Raw genomic sequence first — 16,215 nt, 5'->3', positions numbered from 1 at the left:
GCCGCCGCCGCCGCAGCCATGCGCCGACAGCCTGCAGGTAGGGGGGCCCCCGCTGGGCACGAGGAGAACGGGGCGTCCGGCGAGCGCCGGGCCGGGTCCTCCGCGGAGCGTGCGGCGTCCGGCTCCGGGTCCTCCGCCCCTGAGCCCCCGGCCCTCCTCAGGGAGGGGACCCTTCCCCGAGTTCTGAATCCTACTCCTGTGCCGGGACTGCGGTTCAACCCCGGAGCCCTTGAAGCCCAGCTCGAGATCCGAACGCCGCCCCAGACGCTCGGCCCCACTCGGACCCCGGACTCCACAAGCCACAGTGGGACCCCAGCCCACACTGAGAGCTCTGCTCAAGCCTCGGTGCTCCTCCCCCCACATTAATGGAGGACCCCTGCGCGAGCCTCCGAACCTTCACTGTGCATATGGGACCCCAGGCACACCCAGAGCACCCGAACCCCTGGGCATCACCCCAGATCCTCAGACCTCCACTCCATAGCCTCAACTGCACACCCACCCAAGCTCCCACCCAAACATGTAGACTTCAGCTTCAGCCTGGACCCTACCTCAGGTTCCAAACCCCTCCTTCCATCAGGGCTTCTCTCTCCTCCTCTGCAGGACCGCCACCCCCACCCCACCCCATTCCTTTCCTCCCTCCTGTATTCGAGATCGTCCAGTCTTTTCCTGCTGGTCTCCCCTCCCCCCTGCCCAGTTTTATCTCCGGGTGTGGTGGTCCCACTTTATTCTCCGGTTTCTCTCCAAGTCTCTCTGTCTGTCTCTCTCTCTGTCTCTGTTTCTCTTTCTCTCTCTCTCTCTCTCTCTCTTGTTTGATCTCTTGCCCTGTGTGCCCACCTGTCTTGGTCTTTCCATCTTTCCCCCCAGTTTTGCTAGGTCTCTACCTTGTCCCCAGGGACTCTCTCTGTTTGGTCATCCCTTCCTCCTGTATCTGCCTCTGCTTTGGGGTGAGGAGGAGGCAGGCTGAGGGGGCAGGGCCAGTGTCCCCAGGGTCTCCAGCCCTCCCCATGTTCTCAGGCATGACATGGTGGGGCTCAGGTGGAAGGGCCTAACATGGAGTGTGCTGCCCTCGGGTGGTGCCCAGGGATGGGGGACCACACAGTGGGGCCCTGGCATTTGTAACTTATAAAGCCCCTCATCCCACTGCCCTGGCCTTGACTGTGGCAGCTGGGGCTTGGGGTGGGGGAGAGGGATACACTGCAACCAGTGTCAGTCACCTGTGGTGGGATGTGTTCAGGGCTGGGTGGGTCTGGAGTGTGTGTGTTTATGTGTGTTCCTTTGTGTGTAACACAGGCTGGGTTGCAGGTGTTGGGTTACTTTGTGTGTCATCATGCATGTTGCACTGTGTCTGATTGTGTCATCATGAGTGGGATTATTTGTGGGGAGATTATGCGGAGTGTGAGGATTTTGAGTCTGTGGCATTGCATGCTGTGTGTGGCTAGGGAGGCAGTGTTGAGGCTGTGGAGTGATAGCTGGGTGTGTGACTGTTGTGTGTGCGGGGAACTTGTATGTATGTGGTTGTATGTCTGTCATTGCATGGTGGAGTTGTTGTGGGGCAGCTTGCACGGGGGGTTGTATGTGTGGTTGTGTATGTTATTGGCTGTTGTATGTAGCCAGGAAGAATTGCTGTGGGGGCCTGATGGGTTTCACTGGATGCCTTGTCAGAGAGGAGTTGGGAGGTTTGAATGTGCCTGAGTGTGTTTGCAGCCAAGGTGACTGTCTTAGTGTCACTGTGGCGCATCCTAGGTTTGCTTTGGGAATATAAGTGTGAAGACCTGCGTGTTGGTGTCTGAGTGTCATGTGTCTGTGTGGTGGCTGCTCCTGCAACTCTGGACAGGAATGGGTGCCACAGGACTGAGGGGCCTGAGACAAGGAGCCAGTGGACCAGGTGTGTGTGGGGTGGGGTGGGGGTGGGGTGGGAGGAGGCAGTGGGCCGGCAGGACAGTCTGTACTGAGGCGCTGTGTGTGCCCGCAAACGTGTGACATCGGGTGTGCACATCATCTATGCAGGGTGTACCTGCGTGTGTCTCTGTGTCTGGGTGGCGTGTGTGTTGAATTTAATTGGATGCATGTGTCTGTGGTTGGAAGGTGAGTGAGAGGGTGGAAGGTGTGTGGTGGGAGAGGGGGTGTGATATGGTGTGAAGTGTGGGTGTTTGAGCTATGTAGCCTTCTGGCACGAGGTGTGGATGATGTGATCTTTTCTCCCTGTGAGCTGTGTGTGTGTGTGGTGAGGAATGAAGAGGGGTGTCCATAAGTTAGGGGTGTGTGTGGAGGTGTGGGGGTGTTGAGGGCTGTGGAACATGTTGCAGGGGGTGAGGGAGTATGTGCATGAGGTGTGTGGTAGGGGGAATGAGGTATGTAAGGTTTGGGTCATGAGGAATACAGCAGGTGCCCCGTAAATGTTTGCGGAGTGATGTGTGTGTGCAGGGAAGGCTTGGCTGTCTTCCTGTCCTTGATCCCCTCCCAGCCAAGTCCCTGGAGATGCCCTGTGACGTTCTCACATGCCCCCCCAACACAGGCTGCCCCTACCCTTTGCCCTTCATCCTCCTCGTTGTGACCAAGGCCTTTGTTTTGGGTTTCCGGTGGAGCAGGCACTGGACAGGCGGGCGGCAGGCGATGTCGCGGTCGGGAAGCTTTGTTCTTTTCCTCTTAGCCTGACTTGTGTTTGGGGCCTGGGTTTGGAGGGGGGCGGGGGAGAGGATGCATATGTCAGCAAGGTCACTGTGTTTACCACCCCCTCTCAGTGCTCCGAAGAGAGGAGAAGTCCCAGTGTGGGCAGTGAGGCCTGGGTGATATCTCTGGTAGCATTGCCTGGTGCAAGAGGCTTGGGCTAGGGCCTGGAGTTGGGTGGGTTTGCAAACCATGCAGTCTTAGTCCATAGCACCCTTCCTGGCTCGTGTCACCTCAGGGATGCTGAGCAACCCAGCCATCTCATTCGCCATGCCCACCTCTCCCCTTCCCTTCTCTGTGTGGCTGCAGCCCTGTGGAGGGTCCCTGGGCTGGGAGACAACGGGAAGACCTCAATATACCTGTACTTTTATGGACCCCATGTCTGATGGGGCAGAAATAGTCTCTGTCCTCACAGAGAGCCTTATCTGAAAGGAGAGTCCTGGTCATGCTTTGGGGCCCTCTAGTCTGATGGGGGAGAGCCAGTCAGTAGGAAGAGCCAGGTCATACTCTCCAGAGAAAGGTATGGGAAAGCCCTACTGGGCAACCTACCAACAGGTACTTGACAGTATAAAAGTCCAGGATGCATAGAGAATGGAAGGCATAGAGATGATCCAAGTCAGTCAGGAGAAGGAGCTGGGATGCATACCTCAGCATCACATTCCAGAAGCTTCTCTCAAGTGAATGAGCTTGAGCTGGGCCTCAAACGGGTTGTTGAGTGGGCAGAGAAATGTAGCCTGGGACTGAGGAAGATTCTGGCCAACTGGCAAAGGAGAGCTTGAAGGCAGCTAGCCCTTCCCCAGGAAGTACTGTCTGGTTTTAGATGGTTATCCTAGGCCTCCAGCCTTCTCAAGATTTCATGTCACCTTTTTCTATCCCATTGTCTTTGGCCAGAATTATCTTTATTGTTATTGGCACCATCATCTTTCAGGCAGTTCTTCCCAAACTCCAAGATTCTTTCACAGATGTCTCATTTAACAGATTAACTCAGTTGCCTAAAAGCCTTCATTAAGCACCTGCTGGGTACCAGGCAGGCACGGTTTTAGTGCTGGGGTCATAGTGATGACCATACTGGCCTTGTGGAACTCTCTTCTTCTGTGTCCAGTCTCGGTCCCCTGGTCCTGGGCAGGCAGCCCTTCCCTTCTGTGCTGCTCACAGCCTGGGGCACCTGGTTCTGGGAGGCTCCCTGTGTGTACCCTGTGGTGTTAGGGTCTGGCTCCTGCCAGAGTCAAGCTCTGCCAAGGCTGGGCCTAGGGCTCCCTTCTCCCTAGCCTGTGTGTCCTGAGCTGGGCTTAGCCCAGCCCAAATGCTCATATCCATCACCAAATGTCCCTAACTGCCCTGAAGTGTTGGCAGTCCAGCTCTGTCTAGGAAAACAGGCCCAGAGGAGTGAGGAGACTCAAGATAGCATCCTCATCAGACCCTCTTTTCCCAGCATGCCTAGAGACTAAGAGAGGTCAGGTGACTGGTCTGTGTCTAGTGAGGCGGCAGGGCTAGTACCAGAATACAGCTCTCTGGCCACTAGGCTGGGCTCGGGTCCCAGCACCATGCTGCTCCCTGGCTGGCCTCCGTGCTGCCTGCGGCGGGTAAATGATTATTAATGACCCCCCTGGCAAGGAGACAGGAAATGTTTCCCAGCCACAGCTGGGGACCTGCTCCCTGCCAGCCCCAACCATCCATACCCGCCCTGACCATGGTGTCGGCACTGATGTTATCTCCATTCTGCCTCAGCCCTCTTTGCTCATCCTGCCCATCCATGCCTCCTTGATCTTGACCCCTCGGGGGTTAAGAACAGGCAGAGCTTTCTTCTCCATGTGGTGGTCCCTCACCACTTTCTCCAATGGACTCATCTCTACCTTCTCCCTTGCATCAACCCAGCCGGTAGCCCCTCCTCCAGGAAGCCTTCCTTGAATGCACAGCCAGCCCCTCCAATGGCCACTACTCTAGACCCAGGGCACTGAGTTTCCCTCATTGCAGACTCTGGTCCCACTCTGGTTTGCTCTGGTGGCCCTAGGATAATTAAAACTTCCTGCAGCATGTCCCAGTTACTGCCTTAAGTTGGACACATGAAGGATTCTCCCAGATGCCAACTCCAGGAACTGCCCAGCCTAGCCCAGGGATGCTCACCTCCCCCGATCACTCCTACCTTTCCTGTTCAAGTCATGTACATGTACTGCCAGGCCTCCATAGGTGGACATTAGTGAGCACCTACTAGGAGCCTCTGGAGAGGGTGGGTAGAGAGGAGCAGGATGCGGGCCTTGAAGTTCCCCCCAGCTCCCCCCAAGCCTGAGCAGCACTGCCTCAGCCCTGTGGCAGGTAGCATAGCCCTGGGTACCAGGGCTGAGGTGAGAGGAGGCGCAGACAAGGAGCCATGCTGGGAGAGTGTGTGATGAGGGCAAGGAGGGAGATCACTCAGGGTTCATTAGAGCAGGGGCCCCCCACTCGACCCCTAGGAGGGAGGGGCAAGTTGGGGGCTTCCAGGAGAAAACAAATCCAAACTGAGAGCCAAAGGATGAGCCAGGGGAAAGTTCTGGACAGAGAGAAGAGAACGCCGACTGAGAAGGTTCGTTGGTGGTAGACAGAGGGAGGAGAGCCTGAGGCTGCACCGCTCTATGGAGCTGGACCCTGGGCTGCCAGGCAGCCATGGGGGAAGCATCACAAGACAAGAGATGGGCGGTGATGCTCCCAGCCAGATTGCGCAGGACTTGTAAGCCATATTAAGGACTTTAGACTTTTTCCAGAGAGGAACTGGCACTAAGGGAAGAGTTGGGAGAAGCATGTGACTGATGAGAGCTGCATGTTAGGGCACTCCCTGGGCCACCAGGCAGAGACTGGGGCTGAGGCTGGTGTGTTCCAGGTGAGAGAGATACAGGCCTGGACAGGGAAGTGGCTAAAGGAGGGAGGGGAGCCGTGGAGGATGGAACTGGTCATATGTAGAGGTGGAGGGAGAGAATGCCTGAATGCCACGTCGTCTCTGAGAGGCACAGGAGTTGGGGGTCGCAAAGGCAGATGCCTGGCCCTGTGTCAGGGCCCTCTAAGGACCAAAGGTCTCAAGAAGATCACCTAGCAGGTCACTAGCTTTGAGGCTAAACAGAGACCCGAAACCCTACTTGGAGCTGCTGCATCCTCACCTGTAACATGGAAAACTCGGGATCTGCCCTGGGCAAAGTGTGCTCAGAATTCAATAATTAAAACAATCTGTGAAATGTAATACTTAATAATCAGATCCAAAACATCTGAGTACTTCCCAAAACAAGTGAAAATGTAAGTTGATGAAAATGCTCAACATACGTAATGGTTTTTTTTTTTCCCTGATTGGAGTCTCACTCTGTCGCCCAGACTGGAGTGCAGTGGCCGCTCCCGGCCACCGCAGCCTCGACCTGCTGGGCTCCGGCGATCCTTCCGCCTCAGCCTTCTGAGTAGCCGGAATTACAGGCACGTGCTATCATGCCCGGCTGATTTTTTGTAGAGATGAGGTCTCGCCAAGTTGCCCAGGTGGGTCTCGAACCCGTGGGGTCGGGCAATCCACTCACCTCAGCCTCCCAAAGCGCGAGATTACAGGCTGAGCCACCGAGCCCGGCTACACAATGGTTTTGACGTAAAGCCTCGGCTGGCCCTGCCTCAGATGTGGCTGCCCCCTGGGGCTCTAGGACCTTCCTGTTCAATCCCCTTGAGAGCCAGCAGGGCCCTTCCTCCGGGGAGCCTTTCCCTGGCTGGTGACTTCCTATCTCCCACCCTGAAGGAGTTGTCCCTGTGCACCCCCTATCCATGGTGGATTTGGAGGCACCAAGGGGCCTCAGGAAGGGCAAGAGGATGTCAGGAGGTGAGAGTAAGAGGACTGAGCGGCTTGATGTGGACTCCAGGGAAGAGGAAGGGAGGTGGCAGGAAGAATCGGGAGGACCTGGAGTGAAGCAAAGGGAAGCAGGCAGAGCTGGGGAGCAGCATCACCCCAACATAGACACTGGTATTTTGGAATTTTAAAAAGCTGCGCCGTTTCCAGAACATCAGTGTGCTGAGGTCCAGTCGTGCAATTTCTGGGTTGGGCAGTGCTTGACTCCCCAGTCTCCGTTGATCTTGCACAAGGCTGTTTTCTGGGCGGCATCTTGCATCTCCTTGTCTATAAAAGGAGGAAGTTTGGGGCCCATGTCTCCAAGGGATGTGTGAACACGAGCTCCGGAGGGTATGATTCTGAGAACTGGACTAGTCAGCGTATGGGGCTCTGACCAGGACCATTCTGGCGTTACATAATGCTCAGCCCCCAGCCAGGGCTGTGTGGATGCATGGTGGTGTGATTCCGACATTCTGTGACTTTAAGATGTTGAGACTCCGGGAGCTGAAGATACGGACATTCTGTGAATCCAGGATTCTGGGATTTCATGATATGATGATTCAATGATTCTAAATGGGGCTGCTGGGAAGAGCTGCAACCACCTGCCTTGTTAATGTCAATGTTCAGTTATTAAAAACATAACAAGAAGCAATGGAGACAGCGCTGGATGGTGGGTGCTCCCACCACCCCAGTGAGGGAGGAGAGGAAGGACTGGGCTGGCAGCAGGGGAGAAGAGAGGCCTTTTCAGCCTGGGTCACACGGGCTGCCTCTCCCGCCACAACAGAATTGGTGCATGCATGCAAAACACCTGCCACTCCCTGAGCTTGCGGGGTGAGGGAGTCATTTCCTTTAACTCCGGCCTCTGTTCCTCAATCATTGCAGACTGTGGCAGAGACAGGACTAAGTTAAGTACTGTTTCCTCCCAGCCCCCAAAGTCTCTGGGCAGAAATGTCACAGTGGAGGAAGGAGAGGCCGGCTCACCACCGCCCCCTCCCTGACAGCACCGGCCTGAGGGGGAAAACAGGACATGGACACTTCCTGGACACAGACATGGAAAGGCACAAACCCCTGCCTGCCAGGGCCCAAGTACAAACAAGGGCGGCCAGAGGGGTCCCATCCGCATCCCCCCAATACAGGCTGAGGGGAGAAGACCCTGCTCTTGCCCTGAGGGTGGCAGTGAGAAGGGGCCAAGGAAGGAAAGTCCCAGGCTGGGGCTGGAAGTGCAAACAGGTCCTCCCCTGTGTGGCAGGCCCACAGCCCATTCTGGAAAGGCCAGCCCGGTTGTTCAGTGTCTCGCTGCCTCCTGGATCCTGCCCCTGCCTCAGCACCCAGGCCTGGGTTTAGGGAGGGGTTCAGATTTGAGGTGAGGGCTTCACCCTTCTAGACTGCTCGTTCCGGCTGGGTCCTTGGAGGTTCAGTACAGCAGCATGAAGGTGAGGGTTTCCCCAGCCTGGTGGGCTCACAGATCAGGGCTGGGCCCGACACACAGCATAGCAGGGCTTCTGATTCCCGGTCCTGGGTGCTCCCCATTGCCTGTAGCCTCCCCCTTTCCCCTGGGACACCTGAGGAGCCAGAGTGGAGACGGGACTCAGGCTGGGGGCAGTCCCTGTCCATCACCCATACATCTTTCCCCTCCCGCAGGCCAGAAGCAGGTGGGGTGGTGACAGCTGCCCTGTCCTCCACAAGGCTCCATTGTCCCTTTCCCCTGTCTTGGCCCCGAGGAGAGGGTCCCCAGCAAGGAGTCGCAACCCAGCTGCCCTGCCTCCGGGGATCTCCCCTCTGCACTCAGTCACCATCTTCCTCCTGCTGCCCCATCCCTCCTCTCCTTTCCACCTGCCCTCAGGTTCTCTCTTCATCCCTGTGAGGTCAGCTCTGGCTCTCTCAAATGAAAGTTAGTCTTGGAAGGACCCTAGGAGATCACCAAGACCAACAATTTTTTTTTTTTTGAGATGAGGAGCCCAGCTCAGAGAGGGGAAGGTCCTGTCCAAACGTGCACAGTAGGCTGTGGCAGCGCTCGGTGCTGTGCAACCTTCATCGGTGGGCCATGGGCGCATAGTACACTGGGCATCCAGTTTGAGGACTGACTGTTATGACCAGGGCAGTGCTGAACCCACAGGCACCTCTAGACACATGGGGGCTTCTCTCCTCAGCACTCCCCCCTCCCCAAGCCCCCAGCTACTCGCCCTTCCTCTTCCTTGCCCAGATCCTCTCTCCTTCACTTTCCCTGCTGCCTGGGGACACAGAGCAGAGCCCAGGCCTCCATGATGGGACTGTGTCCTCATGCATACGGACACTCAGACACATGCAAGTATAGCACAAGGATATACAACTCCCAGGGAAAACCTGATCGCACAGTTAGGAGGCCACCCTGGAACCTAATGCCCTCCTCTCCCTGTGAGGCCCTACACACCTCCACCAGGAAGCCCCTTAAGACCCCTGCAGACCATCTCCATCCCACTAGCCTCGTTACGACAACTGAGCACTGAGAGCCTCAAGGGCAGGGCTGAGTCTCCCCCTCGGTCCTGTGGCTATTCCTTCAGTGTCTTCAGGAGGGGCTCAGTTTCCTGTGGCTGGGTGGGGAGAGCCCTGAGGTCCCCAGAGGATGGTGGGACAATGGGGAGGCAGTGACAGATGAGAGGTTGTGTCTTCCCCAAAGCAGGTTCCACCCTACCCTGACCTCCCTGCCTGCTGTCTGGGGCCCAGCCCTGGCCTGAGTAGTCCCTTAGAACTAAGGTCCTGGTCTGACCCTGCCTTTCAGAGGTCAGAGAAACAGAAGGCTTGACTCCCCAGCAGTAGTTCTCTACATGAAAGCTGTGGAATCCAGGACCTAGGGCACCAGCAGCATATTGGTGGGTTGGTGTGGCATCCTGGCGCCCCTGGGAGGTGGTGTAAGCTGGGCTTCTTTGGCTGTGGAGGGGGTGGGAGAGGGATAGAAGGATGGTAACCGCTGAGGCTGGGGTAGGATTATGGAGGACCTGTGAAGGCCTAGCGGAGACTCCTCTCAGCCCATTCACTTTCCCCAGAAGTCAAGTGGGGGTGGTAAGGCACAGGCACCTCTCCAAGGAGTGGTGGAGGCCTGAGGGGGAGCTGGAGAATCCACTGAAACTAGCACTGCCTCCTCTCATGAAAGGGGAGGGGACTGTCCCCGGGCAGCTCAGCGGGTAGACCATCTGGCTGTGGGTGGGAAAGAAGGCCCAGGCTTTGTGGACAAAAGGGATGGCTCTGGGGTCAGGCGCTTATCTGGGCCCTCGTCATTTCCTTTGCCGGACACGGCTGGGTGAATGGGGTCATCACACAGAGGGAAGGAACAGGCCAGAGCCAATGCACACCACGTCCTATAGTCGAGTCAGGCATATGAGTGACCTCATCACGCCCTGGGCTGTAGTCAGTCCCTCACAGAGGCCCAGTCACATGGCCAGTCACCTCCAGAGATGGCCACACCTAGACCGCCACACTGCACACAGACCCAGTTACCCCAGGCAGCACTCAGGCCCAGCTGTAGGGTCAGTCAGGAGAGGAGACTCATAGGACACAGGGACATGTGGGACACCCTGCCATGGCCACACCACGAGCATCCACATACCAGGTGCAGCTACCATCACCTCTACGGTCACCCCAAGGAGAGCAGAGATTCCAGCAGTCATGGGCAGGCAGCCAGTGCCTGGGTGAGAAGAGGGAGCACCAGGCAAGGAACCCAGAAGCCCCCCATGCCAGACTGTGCCCTCCCCCAGCTTGCTGAGCGCCCGAGGCTGTTTATTTCCTAGCAGGGATGGGTGTCCCATCCCCCTCCCCCTCCCGGTCCCCACCACACGATTCCGAAGCTGCCAAATCAAATCAGCCCCTGCACCCGCGCCAGGCTGGCATGGCGGCCAGCAGCTGACGGGAACGAAGCCAGGCTCAGAATATCCCGCCGCCTGTCCGATGCCTGGGTAGGCTTGGTGGGTGGGGGTGGGGAGGGGCAGGAGCCCAGCAGCAGGCCCCTGGCAGTGCCTCCCAGAGAGGCTGGGGATTCTGAATGCCGCCTGGGTGGTGGGCTTTCGGAGAACAAGTGCGGGTCCCCAGTGTGTCTCTGTGGCAATGTCTCTGCCACTGGCATTCTAGGAGCTGTGGCAGTAGTGCTGGTGGGAGGTGGGTTGGAGGGTCCGATCTGAACCCAGGTGACCAGCAGGGAGTGGAGGCTCACACGTGTGCCCACATTCACTTGGGATTCACAGTGACCCTGGGCTGGGACCCCCTTGGTTGTCTGTGAACAAAGGCCCAACCCTCTGTGGAAGTGGACCTCACAGATCCCATGTTATAGATAGGGAAACTGAGGCTTAGACAGGGATAGTGAAGTTCGCTGGAGAGAATCAGGAGTGGAGGGGCCTCCGAAGGGTCAAAGATGTGGCCATTTCCACTCCTTAGGAGGCTTAGGCAGAAAGAAGGGACATGGTGCTGTTCTTGGAGTCGAGGAACAGAGAAGAGGATAGAGCCAGAGGTGCCCTTGGGAAGCAGAGGACAAGGAGAGAGTCTGGGGAGAGAGCAGGGTACAACCAGGCAAGGCTACCTGGAGGAGGAGGCCACCTGTGGGCTTGCTGGGGGCTGATGGGAGGGCAGGCTGGGGAGAAGGAAAAAAGGCCTGGCAAGCCTCAGCCTTTGGCCTTCTTGTCTCTGCAGCCGGCCAGGACCCCCTTGCAAAGAAGCCAGAATCCCCAAGGAGTAGAGACGACCGTCTGGAGGTGAGAGCTCAGTGGAGGGAGAAGTGGGTGGTCTTGGGGACTGGGGCACAGGCTGAAGGTCAGTCTGGTAGTGGCCTTGCCCCTGGGAGGACTGGGAGGCTGGAGTCGCATCCGAGTCCTGCCCCTTCCAGCCTAGGGTCACCCCACATCCAGATCATCTCCCCTCATACTACACACACACACACACACACACACACACACACACACACACACACACACACACACATATGTATATCTATATATATATATCGCCAACCTGGGCTTTCCTCCCGGTGAGGATTTCTCCTCTTTCCACCTCACCTGGGAGCCGTATCAGGCTCCCTGCTTGGCCTCCTCACCTGCACCCAGCAATTCCCTGCTGATTCTCTGGCCTAGGTACTTCCTGAGTTTCTTTCCTCCTCTCTATTCCTGCTGCCTGCCTGGGTCCAGGACTGACCACCTCCGGACCTCTCACTGGCTGCCTGTGTTCAACTGCTCCTCTCCTCCACTTAGTTGTCAGAAGGATCTTTCTAATACATGGACCTGAACTTGTCACTCTCCTTCTCAAAAATTCTCCATGCTCCCCAGCCCCATGGCTCCTCTGCAGCCCCAGCCCAGCCACAGTTTCCCCTTCATCCCGTCCCACCTCATCCAAACCACTCCTGCTGGCCTCTGCCCCCTCGGCTTCCTAAATCCTTCTGGGCTCAGCTCTAGCCTCCTCTCCTCTGGGAAGTTCTCCCTGCTCCTTGGACATGGGACCAAGCTCGTTCACACTCCCTCCTCTGAGCTCTCCTGCCCAGTCGGTTAGACACTGGGGCATTCTGCTGTCTGTCGCCCACTGTGCTGTGCCAGAAGCACCCTGTTTTCTCTATCATGTGACTGTGTGTGTATGTCTGGCTCATCCTCCTCTCTGCACTTTAAGCTCCTTGAGCCGGTAGACTGTGCCTTTTTCATGACCGAAACTTCTACGCCCCTGATGGGTACTGATACAGGGCTCAGTCAGTACATTTCCTTCAGTGTGAGGGGTGCCAACCCCCACCCCCGATCATGCCTTTGGGGTGCCTCGTAGGAATCTTCAATGCTTGCATGGGCCTTGAGAAGCAAAAATGGAATGTGCCGTGGATGTTGAAGATTGGCACAGATAAGGGGTATGGTGTGTGTGTGTGTGTGTGTGTGTGTGTGTGTGTGTGTGTGTGTGTGTGTGTGTGTTGGACCACACAGCCAAAGCAGCATGAGTCTACCCAGGCCTGGCTGAGGGAGAGGGAGATGCCACTTTCATCAGCCCCTCCTGTGTACCAGGAGCTCTAGACACTTCCCTTGTTTAATTTTTTTTTTGAGTCAAAATCTTACTCTGTTGCCCAGTGCAATGGCAGGATCATGGCTCACTGCAGCCTTGACTCTCCTCCTCTCGAGTTGCTGGGACTACAGGCATCTGCCACCATGCCTGGCTAATTTTTGGATTTTTTTGTAGAGACGAGGTCTCACTATGTTGCCCAGACTGGTCTCGAACTCCTGGGCTCAAGAAATTCTCCCAACACAGGCTCCTAAAGTGCTGGGATAACAGGCATGAGCCACCGCCCCTGGCCTTTGTGCTCACATTCACTTGGGATTCTTACCATACCCCTCTGAGGTAGGGCCTACTAGGATTCCCCTTTTATGTTTGGGGAATCTGAGACCCAGAGCGGTCGTGCGGTGAGTGAATGGGGCAGAGCTGAGCTGTATCTCCGACTCAAGCCTTGTTCTTCCTCTGTGAGTGAGATGGGAAGGGAGGTACCCACACCAGGCCTGGTGGACAGGAGGGGCTCAGCAGGGGTTCTCTGCTGGTACACATGGCTGAGAATGTCCCTCCAAGTGAGACTGGGCTCTGCTGCTGGGAGCTGGCAAGGGGAGCAGGGAGAGGAGGGCCTAGAAAGTCATTATTAATTTATTTATTGCCATGGCATTCCCCATGGGGTGGGGGCTCCCCCCAGAGCCGGGGCAGATGGTGTTCCGGGGAGCCTGGAGTGTCTCAGCAGCCTCAGCCACCTGCCAGGAAAGACTGGATCTGTCATCCACCCAGGAAGCCACAAGAGTGGGGGCTCTGGAGAAGCTGAGACCCTCCTGGGCAACGGGGACTGGGCCCCAAAGGAGTATGGCTCCAGGCTCTCTGCTTCTGCCTCTGTGACAGCCTCTCTGCTAGGCATTGGCCTGCTGTCTGCAGGTTCAGGTTCTGCAGGAGGCCATGAGGCCTCCCTGGATCAGCCCTGCTGATATCCATGTATCATTGCTTCTATCCATGTATTCTCCCTGCCTTGGTCTGGGTCCTGTAGCCTCTTCCCTCTGACTGAGCCTGAGCCCCTCAGCTCTTAGCTCTGTCCTGTTCTCCAATCTCACACCCATTCCAGAGATGGTCAGTGTTTGTCTGACCTCCCAGCGGGACCTGCTTTATTTCTGGATTCTGTAAGAACTCCTGCCCTGAGTGCCCAGGCCCATGCTCAACCCCACAGAGGGAGAGAAAGGCTGCTCTTGGGGACTCCCCAATATAAAGAGGACATGACTGGAGACAGTGGGGACCTGAGGGCTTTGCTGAGACTCCAGGACAGCAGGAGGGAAAGAGGCAAAAGGGGCTGGGAAGCCTGACTCCTGCCAGGGTGGAGGCTGGGGAGTCAAGGTGGCCTCACATAGTAGACAGACCACAGGGTCAGATGAGTGTGGGTTCCAGTCCCAGCCTCATTCATTCTAATGTGTGGCCTTGAGCCTGTCACTGAATGGGCCTAAGCATCAGTTTTCTTACCTGCCAAACAGGGAGAAGAATCTCCATTGTTATTGAACATTATCATAACAGAGCTGTTGGGAGAAGTTACAGAGACAGTATTGGGAGGTACCCACCCAGGCCTCGCCCATGACTGGTCCTTGGAGGCAGTTGACCCCTCCCTTCTTTCCTCAAGTGTGGTGCTATCCCCAGAGCCAGGACTAGGTTGTACCCCCAGGTTGTACCCCCAGGGTTCGTGGAGGCTATATGGGCATGGCACACTCTCCTGGCACTGACTGGATGGCAGCCAGGAGAGCAGAGCTGCCAGCACCCGTCCCCACCCAGCGGGCGTCTGCTCAGCACACCCTCCTGGGATGGCTCCTGGTCCCCGTGCCAGCAGCCGATGGGGAGGAGGGGCCCTTCCAGCTCAGTCGGCATCCTCCTTTGGCGGGGGCGGGGAGTGGGGCAGGCCTCTGCGTCATTACTCTTTCTCTGGAAGTCCGGACTGAGGTCGTTGAAGCTGGTGAACTGAGCACGCTGTCAATGTCCCTCTATGCCTGCTGTCAGGGCTCAGAGGGGGACTTGGGAGCCCTAGCTGGGGCGGAAGGCTGGGAGACAGGCGGACATGGCCAAGGACATAGGTATCCATACGGTGCACCTGAAGGTACTGCCCAGGACTGGCTCTTCTATGGCTGCCCTTGGGCAAGTAAGGCCCACACCCCTTGGCACAGCATCACTTGCCTTGCCTGCTGGATCCCCTCGTTCCCCAATGTTCCAGCCACATGAGTGTGCTCGTTCCCCGGCACACATCAGCTCTTCCGGCCCTGGCTTGCTCACAGTGACCCCTCTGTCTGGAGCGCCCTTCCCTTTTTTCTCCACCTATTCTCCTTTCAAGGCCCAGATTAAATGTCACCTCCTCTGAGAAGTCCTCTCAGACCCTTCCCTCTACCTCAGATTGAGTCAGGCTTCCCTCTTTCCTGGACACTCACAGCACCCAAGTTTCCCTGAGCCTACAGTTGGGTAACTTGTTACCCCACATAGTTATGTAGGTTATATATCCTTTCCAATAGGATTGTAAACACCTGGGGGCAGGGATTGAGGCTGAGTCTCCTTTGTCTCTCTTGGGCCCACGTGGGACTTGGCATAGGTCTGGTATATAGTAGGTACTCAATAAACACTTCTTGAATGAACAAGAATGACTTGAGCAGGGTTGGAGTATTTCAAGAAAGGGCATAGTTGTTGGGTGGGGCAGTCTTAGAGACTTCCTGGAGGAGGCACTCTTGGAACTTTAAAGGATGGAGAGACAGTCGAGGCTACTGACTAAAGCCAGATATTAGCTGGGCGGTCAAAGTCCACATGGCCAGCTTCAGACAAGACTGCCTAAGGGCAACAAGGACCAACATAGGACCGGGAATAAGCAGATAAAGGAGGCTGGAACAAGCCCAGAAGGGCCTGCAGGAAGCTGGCTCTGTGTTCAGAACCCAGCTCCAAAACAATCTGCCCCTGGGTCCTGGGCTGAGGAAGCCTTGGTCTCAGAGTCAGGGGTTTGACAGAGGACATCAAGGGTGAATATTGGGCTCAGCCAGTGGAATGGTGACAGGTGGGGGTGGTGATGGATATAGGACTGCCATTGGGGTGGGGCAGGGCCTCACAGGGGAAGGAACAGCTTGTTTGAGGGCCACTGGGCTTATTGGAGAGAAGGCTCCACATGCCAGTGGAGCACAGTTACTGGGCAGGGAGCACGGGGTGAGGCTGGAAGAGCAGCTGCAAGCTGTGCTCTTCTGGTCATGTTTGAAATTCTTGAGTGAGTCTTCCTGACTGCCAGATGCGCCTGCCTCTTCCCGGGCTCTGCACATCAGGACCAAGTGGCCCCGATGCCCCATGACCCCGAGGGAGCTGCTGCCAACAAATTGGCCATAGCATCTGGCATCCGTGGGGGCCCTGAGGGCCTGCCATCTGTCTGTGCACACCTGTTGGGCTGTACAGGCCCGGGGTATGCAGGGATCTGGGGCCAGGGAGGTGGTCTCAGCTGCCATCCAGCCTGCTCTCTGTCTGCATCCATCTGTCCACGCCCCTGGCTAACTAAGGACAAGGAGAGATGGCCGTCACAGGTCCTGCCATCAGATAAGACTAGTCTGAATGGGGGAAGTGTCAGGCACTGGGGACTTAACACCCAGAGAAGACACAAGCTTAGACTGGCCAGGCTTGTGGGCAGGCATAAGCCCAGGGAGGGCCAGCCCTGTCAAGGGCTTGGAATGAAGGCTCAGAGAGAGGCAAGGACTGGCTTAGAGGCG

The 16,215-nt window shown here is 56.8% G+C and overlaps 1 protein-coding gene across 3 annotated transcripts in view; it reads left to right on the top strand.

Moving 5' to 3' along the window:
* Positions 1-16,215, top strand: part of PDE2A (phosphodiesterase 2A) — a 94,084-nt gene that overhangs the window by 30,759 nt on the left and 47,110 nt on the right. Inside the window, exons 1-2 of one of the 3 annotated variants that reach the window (XM_021718584.1) lie at positions 7-37; positions 11,150-11,211. In XM_021718584.1, the coding sequence (XP_021574259.1) occupies positions 19-37; positions 11,150-11,211 (81 nt within the window). In that variant the 5' untranslated portion in view covers positions 7-18. Of the gene's footprint in view, positions 38-11,149; positions 11,212-16,215 lie in introns of all 3 variants that reach the window. The other 2 variants (XM_021718583.1, XM_021718582.1) reach the window with 2 other exon arrangements.

This window comes from Carlito syrichta, unplaced genomic scaffold, assembly GCF_000164805.1.
Source record: "Carlito syrichta isolate Samal-C Ts95f unplaced genomic scaffold, Tarsius_syrichta-2.0.1 Scaffold312747, whole genome shotgun sequence".
Lineage (NCBI taxonomy): Eukaryota > Metazoa > Chordata > Mammalia > Primates > Tarsiidae > Carlito > Carlito syrichta.
The sequence above is the reverse complement of the archived record's forward strand: the minus strand, read 5'-3'. Positions and strand labels throughout refer to the sequence as shown.